The following is a 12,129-nucleotide window of genomic DNA, read 5'->3' on the forward strand; positions in this document are numbered from 1 at the left end:
CCAAGGACAAAGTTCTGCCTTGAGTTTAGCTTCAGTCCATCCTCCTGTTCTGCAGAGGTGAAGGTCACTGGCCCCCTCCCTTAGGCTGCTCCAGTTCCTCTCCCACACCTCTTATGCCTAACAGTGCATCTCCAGAGCCTTTGAAAAGGGCTTTGGCTGCAACGGGAAAGATGGTGGTTACATCCCAGGAGTCACCTCCCAGGAGGGAAAGAGTGTGAGTTTCAGAGGGTGACGTGTTAGGAAGGTCCTATCCTGAGGTAAGGGATGGCCAAGGTGACTGCATGATGCTCAGGCAGTCACCCTTCACCTACCTGTGATTTCCAGAATCCCCAACCTTCAAACCTTTGCACCTGCTGTTTCCTGACCTTGAATACCTTCCTCAAATACCACGATCCCCCTTGCAGGGCTACCTTCTTATTCTTCAGGTCTCCATGGAGATGCCCCTGCTCCAGGAAGCCTGTTCTCATGCCCTGGCTGAGTCGGTCTGTCCTCCCGTGCCCCACAGTTCCCAGGGCCCTCACACTCTCCTCACACCACAGGTTAATTGCCTGGGTGTACCCCTGCCTCCCCCAGCAGCCAGAGGGAGGGAGGGAGCCAGCAGGTGAGGGAGCCTCTGTCTGGTGAGAGAGGCTCATAGGCCTGAGAGGGGCAGAGGCTTGAAGCCCCGCTCTGCCTCTGCTGTGCGACCTTGGGCAAGTCATTGCCCCATGTGGGTCCAGTGTCCTCATCTCTAAAATGGGGACAATAACGACCACCTCACCAGGCTAATATGAAGATTAAATGAGATCAGGCATCATGTGCATTATACAAATGGTAGCTGTATTATTATAACTCATTGCCTGGCACACAGCTTAATAAATCGTTATTTGTGGAATTAACGAACCCCCACTTCTGTCCCCATCAGTGTCCTTGTTTTTTGGGGGCAACAGTAGGTATAACAAAAAGAAGAATTGGGGGCAGATAGGATGGGGGATTGGGAGATGGGAGAGAAGGGCTGTCTGGCATCGTTGGGAGCTAGCTGTTCCAGCAGCATCTGGAGCTGGGCTGGAGGCGGTGCAGGCGTCCTCTCTGTCTCATCCCTGTGACCCACCTGTGCCATCCTCCTCCTCAGTTATGTCAGGCAGCAAGGAGAGGCGCGGCTGGGCTCCACCTCTGCACTGTGGCCCTCCGAAGCTGCCAGGCCCGCCGGCACACACTAAGTGCGCCCAGAATGCGGGGTGGCCAGGGGCATAAATGTTGAATGAATGAGGATGGAATGAATGAACGGATGGACGCATGAATGGAGGTGGGATGGAAGCGTGAAGTGGGAGACGAGAAGAAACGAGCGTCTCCCTCCGCCCTGCGGGTCTCGGGGCTGGAAGACACGGAGCCAAGACCGTCTGGGGGCTCCCACCCCGCCCTGCCCCTCCCGCCGGCCCTCCCTTCCCGCAGCGCGCAGCCCGGCGGAGCCCGCGCCGAACCACAGCCCGCGCAGTTGCCGGGGCTCGCGCTCAGCCCCGCGAGCCCAGGCAGCGCAGCCTAGGGAGGGGGCTGCCCCGTCCCCCTCCCGCAGCCCCGGCCCCCAGAGGGTCGGCCTTCCTCGTAGGAAGGCGAAGTCCCCGATGCCAGGTCCGGGTACCAGCAGCCGAGAACACCCGGGTCCCGGAGCCAACAGGTGCGGGGTGTGGGGGACCCCCAGGCCCGGGATGGGGGTTCCAAAGGACCCGCGGCGAGGGATGGGAGGAGCCAAGAGTCTCGGGGGGTAACCTGGGTGCTGGGAGACTGGCTCCTCGGCCAGCGCTGCTCTCCTCCAGGCAGGCTCCGAGTGCCCTCGCTCCCCGTGCCTTCCAGGAGTCCCCCGCAGCCCCCGAGGTGCAGGAAGGTCCCGTGGACGGGGCGGGCCTGCCAGCGTTCAGTGGGGTATGAAGGCGTCCCCTCACCCTCCCCAGGGGTCTCCAGGGATCCGCAACCCTCCGGCACCCGGCCGGGGTCGTCTTAGCCCAGCAGGGGGAAGGAGGGGCTGAGTGCGGGAGGAGGGAGGGGCGGGGAGCTGGGCTGGCTGGATTTATGAATGGAGAGCGGCCCGCACGCCGGAACAGCGCCTCCTGGCGGCCGTCGGGGAGCGTCGCGGCCCTGGGGACCCAAAGGGGGCTTCTTAGCGGGCCTGGACGCTCCCCTTGCTCCCAAGGGGTCGTCAGTGCCTCCGCGCACCACCCACATTGTGTGTGTGTTGTATGTGTGCGTGTGCGCGCGTGCCCACCGGAGGGTCTGGCAGGTATGGCGGGTGGGGCTTGGGTCTCTTAACACCTCCTTTGGCCCGTTTTCCCAACCCAAAGTTAAAGCTTGTGAACTGGCTCAAGAAATATTTGCAATCGGGATGGCTTATCCTCTCAAATCTATGGTGTTTGATGGGTTCGAACAGACCTGGCTTAGGAGCTTTGTGACCTTGAGCAAGATACTCAATCTGAGCTTCCCTCTCATCTGCAAAGCAGGGTACCCTAATAATGGTAACCCGAAACGTCCCCTAAACTACCTTCTTGTACCAGGTTCTTGGTGAAGCACTTGGCACGCAGCGGAGCTCATTACTCCTCATCGCGGCCCTGTAAGGTAAGTAGGGCTGTCACCCCATTAGACAGATGGGGAAGCCAAGGCTGAAAGAGGCCAGGTAAGCTACCCAAGGCAACTGGTGTGGAATTGGGATGCAACTCAGGTCTGTCTTCTTCCACCAATTTCATGACTGTGAGAATTAAGAGGGAACTTATATGCAAAGCACCTGGCACACTCCCTAATTTCCTTCCTTCTCTCTTTCTCCACTCTCTCCTTTCCTTCCTCCCTTCAGGAAGTTTGGGGCTGAGATCCAAAAAGAACTGGGTGCAAGCCTCCAGGCACCCTGAGGGGAGTGGGCTGAGGGCTGGCCCAAGTTCCCTCCTCCCCCTCTGCAGAGCCTAGGATGCCCCTCCGCCGCAGCAACTCCTGAGCTCATGGAGCCCTCAGCCACCCCAGGGGCCCAGATGGGGGTCCCCACTGGCAGCAGGGAGCCATCCCCTGTGCCTCCAGACTATGAAGACGAGTTTCTCCGCTATCTGTGGCGCGATTATCTGTACCCAAAACAGTACGAGTGGGTCCTCATCGCAGCCTATGTGGCTGTGTTCCTTGTGGCCCTGGTGGGCAACACGCTGGGTAGGTCCAGTGCTTGCCCTTCAGTGCTGCTGGCTTTCCCTGGGGATTGAAGGGGGGGGCGTGTATGTGGGGAGGGGCTCGCTGATTGGGCAGAACTAGGATGGGTGTGGCTCTGCCATCAGCTTCACCTCACCCCGCTGCACCCTGCAGTCTGCCTGGCCGTGTGGCGGAACCACCACATGAGGACGGTCACCAACTACTTCATCGTCAACCTGTCCCTGGCTGACGTTCTGGTAACTGCCATCTGCCTGCCGGTCAGCCTGCTGGTGGACATCACTGAGTCCTGGCTGTTCGGCCATGCCCTCTGCAAGGTCATCCCCTATCTACAGGTGAGCTCTGCCCAGGCACCCCTCACCACTCCTTGTCACACCTGTACAAAAACGACGGCCTTGCATAGGTCTCAGTGACCCTCAGACTTGCCTTTCAGACAGGTCAGTGGCTCGTGACCCCTGAAGTGTCATCCTCTGCTGCTAGCAAGGGCAAGCCACCAGATTGGACACTCCAGGACACAGACACAACCCCACACAATCACAGAGATCCCCTCCTGGTCACAGCCACAGACGTATACATAGGCACGTGTGGACACATAGAGTCACCTCCAGGTACACAGGCACACAGTCAAGGAAAGAGGCATCAGCCAACAGTGACACATACACAACACCCTGGGCCTGCTCCCCAATCCCAAAGGGGCAGACGTGAGGAGCCTGATGGAAACAGCCTTCTCCTCTCCCTCCTGCACTGGCCAGGAAAGACCCCAGTGGCGGAAACCAGGATGTCCAGATGGGGTTAGTGGGGTGGAAGAAGGCTTCTCTCAGTTTGTATCCTGTGATCCACTTCCTGTACCCCAGAGGGCAGGGGGTACCCCTAGAGGCAATGCCTACACACCTGTGGCCCAGACTCATCTCCGTCTCCCAGAATGAGGGTTTTTTCCTAACAGCCTGGGGTAGGGATTGCATTCCATGGCAGAGATAAATGCCTCTTGGATTTCCCAGTTTTGAGGCTTCCCACTCAACCGGTTAACTCTGGTGACCCTGAGCATAAAGACAGATGGATGAGGGAATTCTGTGCCTGTTTCCTCATCTGTAACAGGGGGGCAAGAGCACTTACTTTGTGGGATTGCCATGAGGATGAAGAGAACAGTGCCCAGCACACAGTAAGTTACATAGGTACAAGTTATTATTCACCGGAGGGGTCCACCTACCATGTGCCAGCTCTGAAGCTGGACATTGTTTACACATGATTTCACTTATTCGCACAAGAATCCTGCCAGGTAGATGGTATAAACCCATTTCTGTAGACAAGGCTCAGAGACGGTGAGTGACTTGCCCACATTTACACAGCCAGTAAGTGGTGGAGTCAGGATTTGCACTGCCCTGCACCTGCCGTCAGCCTCCTCACTCACCTACTCTCACATCTCTGGGTGGCCCCCAAAATGACTGACATTGTGTCCCCGTGGGACAGGCCGTGTCCGTGTCAGTGGCAGTGCTGACTCTCAGCTTCATCGCCCTGGACCGCTGGTATGCCATCTGCCACCCACTATTGTTCAAGAGCACGGCCCGGCGGGCCCGTGGCTCCATCCTGGGCATCTGGGCTGTGTCGCTGACTGTCATGGTGCCCCAGGCTGCAGTCATGGAATGCAGCAGTGTGCTGCCCGAGCTAGCCAACCGCACACGGCTCTTCTCGGTCTGTGATGAACGCTGGGCAGGTAATGGTGGAAGCCTCAAGCAGGCATCCCCTCAGGTGGGCACTTCGGGAGCACGTACCCCAAGGGCAAGCATCTAGCAGGGTCCCTTCCAAAGTGGGAAATCCCAGGGCAGGTATTTCCCCAGGGGACACCCTAGAGTGGCTCCTACCAGGGATACTCCCAGGGTGGGTGCCTCCCTCATGCAGATATCTGCTCTAGTGCAGACATCCTTCCAGGAGGGACACCCCAAGTTGGACAACTCCAGGGTCTCTGTCTGTCATGGTGGCTGTATGGGGTCCAGCTGCTCCTAGGCCTTGCGTTGACCCTAGTCAGGACAGGGTGGCATTGCTAACCAGGGCAGGGTGGGGCTCGCGGATTGGGCCTGACTCTGTATCTCTTGACCCCTGCAGATGACCTATATCCCAAGATCTACCACAGTTGCTTCTTCATTGTCACCTACCTGGCCCCACTGGGCCTCATGGCCATGGCCTATTTCCAGATATTCCGCAAGCTCTGGGGCCGCCAGGTGAGGCCCACTCTGGTGTCACTGTGTGGGCTGGGGGTGGGGGTGCTACTGGTCTGAGTAGACAGTCCTCTGCCATCAGCACGTGCCATCTTGGCTGCAACCAAAGAGAGGGGAAGCCCAGAGACACGTCAAACTCAAGGCCAAAAGCACCAGTGGCTACCCTGGAATGGAATAGTAACACATCCTTCTAATATTAGTGGCTGCTGTTTATTGAAGTATCTACTCCCAGATAGTCTTGCATCCTCTTAGCCACCATATATTACCCACATTAAGTATATGAGAAAACCGAGACCCAGAAGATCAACGTAACTTCCCCCAAACCACTCAGCTAGTGAGTAGATCAGGAACTAAAGCCCAGATCCGTGAGCTTCCACTGCTGAGTTTAGTACCACTGCAACAATAATAATAGCAACTCCGTGTTGCTTGCCAAATTAGGCACTTTGCATCCAGTGTCTTAACAACTTCTAACAAAAGAAGCAACGTTACCCACGTCACAAATGCCAAATAAGGGCAACCAACTTGCCAGATTCAACAGCAGCAGAGCCTTCTGGTTCCAGGGCCTGTCTTCTTTCCTGCATTACAGACTGACCCTCGGTGGGTTTCCTAGGTTTTTTTGGGGCAGGGGTGCTCAGAGGCCCTTGGCCTAGTGAGTGGGAGTCCTGGACTGGTGTCTGGGCGGTAAGAAAAGGCAGGCCAGAACATGACCAGGCTCAGGAAGGGACTCTCACACCTGGGGACGTCACCTACATTCCACAGGAAGTACTGGCTTGCGCCCAGGCCATGCCGGGCAGTGGGTGGGGACACGGACTGGCTGTGACCCAGGTCCTGCCTTGGAGGCACACCCAATCCAGCAGGGCCCTTCCTGGCTGGCCAGCCCTGCAGTCCACCAACACTCATCACCTGCTCCCACAGAACCCCCAGCCAAGCAGGACACAGGCACGATCCTCCTCATTTGACAGACATGAAAGCAAGGCTTAGAAAGGAAAATGAGGTGGCCAAGGTCACATAGCTCACAAATGTCTGAGCTAGCTCTAGACCCACGTTTCCAGAACTCTAGCCCCATGCCCCTCTGTGGTGGGTGATTCGAGTGTCCGGTGGCAGGACAGGCTTCTCCAGGAGCCCAGAACCACTCCAGGCTTATAGGCACTGGTCCAGGCCATTCCATGCTGCCCACCTGCCCACCCCTTGCCCAGAGCTCCTCACAGTCTGGTATGACCCAGAGGAGGCACAACTCACCCCCACCCCTACTCTCAAAGACAGTGTTGGAGATTTAGGGAGGATGGATGGGCAGTTGAGAGGATGTGGCCTGGGGCCTTGTCAAGGGTCCCCACCTCTTTGAGTCTTAGTTGCCTCATCTATCCCTAAGGACCAATAATATCTTTCCACAAGGCATGTTGTAGGGGGTTTCACAAACAGCTAATGGAAAATGAAAGTCTAGGCTGGGCACAGTGGTTCACACCTGTAATCCCAGCACTTTGGGAGGCTGAGGCGGGCGGATCACCTGAGGTCAGGAGTTCAAGACCAGCCTGGCCAATGTGGTGAAACCCTGTTTCTACTAAAAATACAAAAATTAGCCCGGTGTGGTGGCACACACCTGTAACTCCAGCTACTCGGGAGGCTGAGGTTGAAGAGAGCCAAGATCGCACCATTGCACTCTAGCCTGGGTGACTAGAGTGAAATGCCATCTCAAAAAAAAAAAAAAGAAAAGAAAAGAAAATGAAAGTCTATCATTCACTCTCAAGTCCAGAGTGTTAGTCTTTATCATAAACATCAGATTCCTTCCTCTCGCAAAGGTTTTATCCCTTTGCCCATCTCCACCCTGCCCAGGGTCCAGCCTGGAGTGGGCCCCACAAAAGGCAACCACCCTCCCAAGGTGCTATACCCACCGCTGCTGTCTCTATGTGTGCTGGACAGATTCCCGGCACCACCTCAGCACTGGTGCGAAACTGGAAGCGCCCCTCAGACCAGCTGGGGGACCTGGAGCAGGGCCTGAGTGGACAGCCCCAGCCCCGGGCCCGCGCCTTCCTGGCTGAAGTGAAGCAGATGCGTGCGCGGAGGAAGACAGCCAAGATGCTGATGGTGGTGCTGCTGGTCTTTGCCCTCTGCTACCTGCCCATCAGTGTCCTCAATGTCCTTAAGAGGTGAGAGCCTGGGGTATGGTTGGGGTGGGGAGAAGTTTGAGGTTGGGGAAGGAGCTCTCCTTGCTTGGGAGAAAGACCTGGCTCCACCCCTTCTCCACTATGTGACCTTGGGCAGGCCATTTCTCTTCTCTGAGCCTCTGTCTCCTAGGGCTATTGTGAAAATTTATTCACTTAATCATCACATTTTAGGGGGTTGGAAATACAGTGAACAAGTGCACAAGACAGACAAAGTCCCTGCCTTCATGGAGGCTGCATTCTAGCGGGAGAGAAGGGAAGTAAATAGAAAAATCAATGTATATTATAATGTCAGGAAATGACAACTGCTGGGAAGAAAAATAAAATAGGACAGAGAGTGACAATGACAAGGGTTGGTGGGTTTTTGCTTTTGCTTTAGATATAATGGTTTAAAAAAAGCAGGGGGCCAGGCGCATTGGCTCACGTCTGTAATTCCAACATGTTGGGAGGCCAAGGAGGGAGGATCGCTTGAGGCCATGAGTTCAAGATCAGCCCGAGCAATATAATGAGACTTCATCTCTACTAAAATTCAAAAAATTAGCCGGGCATGGTGGCATGTGCCTGTAGTTCTAGCTACACAGACTGAGGTGGAAGAATAGCCTGAGTCCAGGAGGTTGAGGCTGCAGCGAGCCATGATTGCACCGCTGCACTCTAGCCTGGGTGACAGAGCTGTCAAAAGAAAAAAAAAAAAAAAAAAAGCCTTTCCAAGGAAATGACCTTTGAGCAGAGACTTGAAGGAAGTGAGAGAGCTAACCATGCATGTGTCTGGAGGGACAGCAAAAGAGGGTCATAGGGCGCCGGGGAAAGAATGCAGGCTATCGGACAGAAGACAGTCTCACTTTGAGACTGTGCTTGGCCACCTCCTGGTTGTGTGATCTTCGGCATGTCACTTTACTTCTCTGAGCCTCAGTTTCCCTAATAGAAAAATGGATGATGTCTATGACTCATCATGTTGCTGTGAGGATGGATGAGAAAGTGGATGGGAAGCCCTATGGGATCCAATGGCCAGGAGGCTAGAGATGCCCATCGCGGTGCTTGATACCCTCCATGCTTGAGAACCCCAAAGCCTGGCCAAGACCTCAGGTACAGAAGGCAGGAAATGTGGACGGAAGTGGGCAGCAGGAACTCTTGCCCTTTACAGCTCAGGTTCTGTGAGCAGCACTCCCCCAATACACGCGCACACAGCTACTCCACTTCTGACGCTCCTCTACCCTGGGCCTAGGGTGTTCGGGATGTTCCGCCAAGCCAGTGACCGCGAAGCTGTCTACGCCTGCTTCACCTTCTCCCACTGGCTGGTGTACGCCAACAGTGCTGCCAACCCCATCATCTACAACTTCCTCAGTGGTGAGCAGGCTGGGGATGCAAACTCACTGAGGGTGGCCAACAGTCCACATGACAAGTCTCCCCATCCCCAAGCCAGAGCCCAAATAAAGGACGGTGGGTGAGGATGTATCTGCTGTGGGCACAGTGATCCTGCTCTGGGAGGACCCACCCCGAGGAGCCCTGTCCTGAGTGGGAGACGGGCCACACTCCCCACGGTGGCTGGCACCCAGGATCCAGTTGTGCAGATTCTGCAGACCAGTGAGTGAGTGGAAGGGCAGGGGCTAGGTCAGTTCACCCCCCACTCCCACCACGGGTGCAGGCACAGCAAGACCTCCAATCAGCACAGGCAGAGGAGTCCACCCTCCCCAGAGGGAGTCAGACCTGTGAGAGGAGGGCCCTGGAGCCCCTGCCTGAGGAAGGATTGCACAGTCCAGGTGTCAAGGCTAAAGGAGGGTCACTGGCAGATAGGCCAGGCCCAGGAAAGGGCTTCCCCCTCTCAGCTAGACACACTGGCAGAGCGACCAGAATCTCAGGGGTTGTCCCCTCTGGAAGTCTTCCTCCCCTGCCGCTCCCACTCCCACTCCAGGCCTCTCCTCTCTGCTGTCCCAGTGCCCACTCCCTCCCTCTACCTCCCAGTCTCAGGGTGGTAATGGCCCTGAGGCTGAGCTCAGCAGAAGTGTGACTCACCAGCCCTCTGACTTTGGGACTAGACTTCTAAAGAACAGGTCCAGATGACTGTTCAAGCCTGGACAGAAATAATCTTTGAGGAACTATTAAAAGGTTAAAGAAGGGATCCGGAGTCAATAGTATAACCCTCATTGAGACTCAAGAATTACTCAACAAGGCTGGCTGTGGGTTTCCAGCTCAGAAAAGAGAACAGAAGATGAGCTCTGTGGGGAGGGGAGGGCAGACAGACTTACTGATACATATGCCTTTGTTTGGCCTATGTTTACTGAGCACCTACTGTGTGCCTGGCCCTGTGCTGGGTACCAGAGAGGCTGGCAGGCTAATGACACATGATCAAAGGGGCTTCAGCCTGACAAAATCTGTTTCCATGGTATACTTGGGCTGAACAAGGTGGTGTGGCGGTCCCTCCTTCCCTCCTCCCCCTTGAGAAGGGCTTTGGAATTAGAATTGGGTTCAGCTTCTGGCTGGGTGGCCTTGGGCAAGCCACTGTACCTATGTGCATCTCATCTGTGAAGTGAGGATAAAGGACTCCAGTCTTTCAGGGTGCTGGGATGCTCTGGGGAACAGAGGCTGAGGCGCCCGGCACAGCGTGACTGCCAAATGCAAAAGGGCTGCTGCCACTGTCATTTTCATCATTAAAGGGCAGAGAGGGCACAAGCCTAGCAACAGATAGTGACCCCCATGTACACACCAAGGAGAGCAGAGGTGACCTGAGGCCCCTGAGCCAGACACCACGTTTTGAGCCAGCCTCTGAGCCAGAGCGCAGTCAAGGAATCAGATGGCAACTGCGTCTCTCCTTGGGAACCCGCTCCAGGGCCTCTGTCCTCTCTCCCTGGCGGTGCTGAGGTTGCCTCAGGGCTCTCCCTCCCAACTCTATCCCTCCCTCCCTCCCCGCCTCCTCACAGGCAGCTTGGCTGGAGCTGCGTGGGTGTCCCTGGGCTCAAGGCCCCTTCCTGCTGCATCTGTCTCCTTATGGCTGTGTCTTTTGTCTCCCAACCAAGGCAAATTCCGGGAGCAGTTTAAGGCTGCCTTCTCCTGCTGCCTGCCCGGCCCGGGTCCCTGCGGCTCTCTGAAGGCCCCTAGTCCCCGCTCCTCTGCCAGCCACAAGTCCTTGTCCTTGCAGAGCCGATGCTCCGTCTCCAAACTCTCTGAGCATGTGGTGCTCACCAGCGTCACCACAGTGCTGCCCTGAGCGAGGGCTGCCCTGGAGGCTCCAGCTCGGGGGATCTGCCCCTACCCCTCATGGAAAGACAGCTGGATGTGGTAAAAGGCTGGGGCTTCAGTCCTGGGTTTCTGCCTGTGTGACTCTGGATAAGTCACTTGCCCTCTCTGAGCTTGTGTCCCCTAAGCAGGGTTGATGTGAGGATTAAGCATGCTGAAGCAAGTGGAAAGCTCCCTGTAAACTGTGAAGTGTTGTGGACACGATTATTGTTGAACTTCTCTCACTTGGCCATACCCCACAGTATAATCTGTCCCCATCATCCTTCCAGAGCTTGGCCATCCTCCTAAAGACCGCTTCCCTACCCAATTACCGGCCTTCCCTAGAGTCTGCCCTAAAGGTCCCAACAGGCATTTCCATCTGGTTCCGTGGCTCCCTGAAGCCCAGGGCTGCGCTTGGCCAGCTCTTCTGATGCCTGTGTGAACTAATCTGGGCCCAGCCTTTCTCCAGTGGGCCACAAGCGCAGCCCCACCCTAACCAGGTGCCAAGGGCACACACCACAGACCTGACCTTGTTGGCTTTGTGGTGTGATAAAACACTCTCCATGGCCACTTGGCACAGAGGCCAGCAGCCTGAAGCAACTGTAATTAAAGCCTGGCACTGAATGTTCCCTTTCCTTGTCATTGCACGAAATCTGTGCTGCTGAGGTTAGGAGCAGAAGAAGGTGGGGAAGCTAGGGGGAGGGAAGACAAGAAGGCACTAGAATGCTCTTATCTGCTGACCTCCCACCCCCACCACACGGGATCCAAGATGGACTCAGCCAGGCCTCGGCACACGTGGTGCTGCCTCCTCATGCGGTGCCAATCCTGTGACGCCAGAACCTCGCCCCTCGACACAACTGTCTGCTCACAGGCCCAATGGCCTGGGGAAGGTAAGGGGGGCCGGGTGGGCAGATAGCGGGTTAATGGGCTGATTTACTGTTATCCTCATCTTGGAAACCAAGGCTTGCGTCTATTTTCTATGAACTCACAGGATAGAAAGAGAAAGCCACAGACTTGGCCAGACATGCTCCGTCTGCCACCGAGATGATTTTAAGGCTGCCAAAGGCTCTGAGCCTTGTTGCCAGAGCAGGACGTGGAGCGCAGTCTGAAGTGCTACTCTGCTGAGAGGAACAAGGACATCTGGCAGGGGCCAGCTCTGCTATGCACACCACCAGGTCTGCTTAACTTGATTAATGGAGCTGTGGGCTCCCTCTGACCTCAACCGTCAAGAAGGTGGGCAGAGCCTTGGTGCTGCCAGGGGCCCGGCCCAGGAGTGTTGAAGCACTGCTCATCCTAGGCACCCCGCTTTACCCAGAGCAGGTGGAATGTGTGGCCTAAGTATGCCACCTGCTCTCCACACGACTTACCAGCCCAGCTCTCTGTGGATGGCGCAG

The 12,129-nt window shown here is 56.2% G+C and overlaps 1 protein-coding gene across 1 annotated transcript; it reads left to right on the forward strand.

Moving 5' to 3' along the window:
• The first annotated feature begins 1,472 nt into the window (after window positions 1–1,472).
• HCRTR1 (hypocretin receptor 1) lies at window positions 1,473–10,938 on the forward strand. The gene is made up of 9 exons (XM_025389409.1): window positions 1,473–1,654; window positions 2,526–2,586; window positions 2,819–3,159; window positions 3,310–3,488; window positions 4,621–4,864; window positions 5,254–5,369; window positions 7,284–7,510; window positions 8,748–8,869; window positions 10,537–10,938. The coding sequence occupies exons 3-9, from the start codon at window positions 2,961–2,963 to the stop codon at window positions 10,725–10,727; spliced, it is 1,278 nt and encodes a 425-aa protein (XP_025245194.1). The 5' UTR covers window positions 1,473–1,654; window positions 2,526–2,586; window positions 2,819–2,960; the 3' UTR covers window positions 10,728–10,938.
• The last annotated feature ends 1,191 nt before the right edge of the window (window positions 10,939–12,129 follow it).

This window comes from Theropithecus gelada, chromosome 1 (assembly GCF_003255815.1).
Source record: "Theropithecus gelada isolate Dixy chromosome 1, Tgel_1.0, whole genome shotgun sequence".
Classification (NCBI taxonomy): Eukaryota; Metazoa; Chordata; class Mammalia; order Primates; family Cercopithecidae; genus Theropithecus; species Theropithecus gelada.

Bases quoted from the DNA above. Each gene is read 5' to 3' on its own strand.
- HCRTR1 (XM_025389409.1), top strand. From the start codon at position 2,961: ATGGAGCCCTCAGCCACCCCAGGGGCCCAGATGGGGGTCCCCACTGGC. The intron at 3,489-4,620 runs GTGAGCTCTGCC...CCCGTGGGACAG, and splicing joins AGGTCATCCCCTATCTACAG to GCCGTGTCCGTGTCAGTGGC. The intron at 8,870-10,536 runs GTGAGCAGGCTG...CTCCCAACCAAG, and splicing joins CATCTACAACTTCCTCAGTG to GCAAATTCCGGGAGCAGTTT.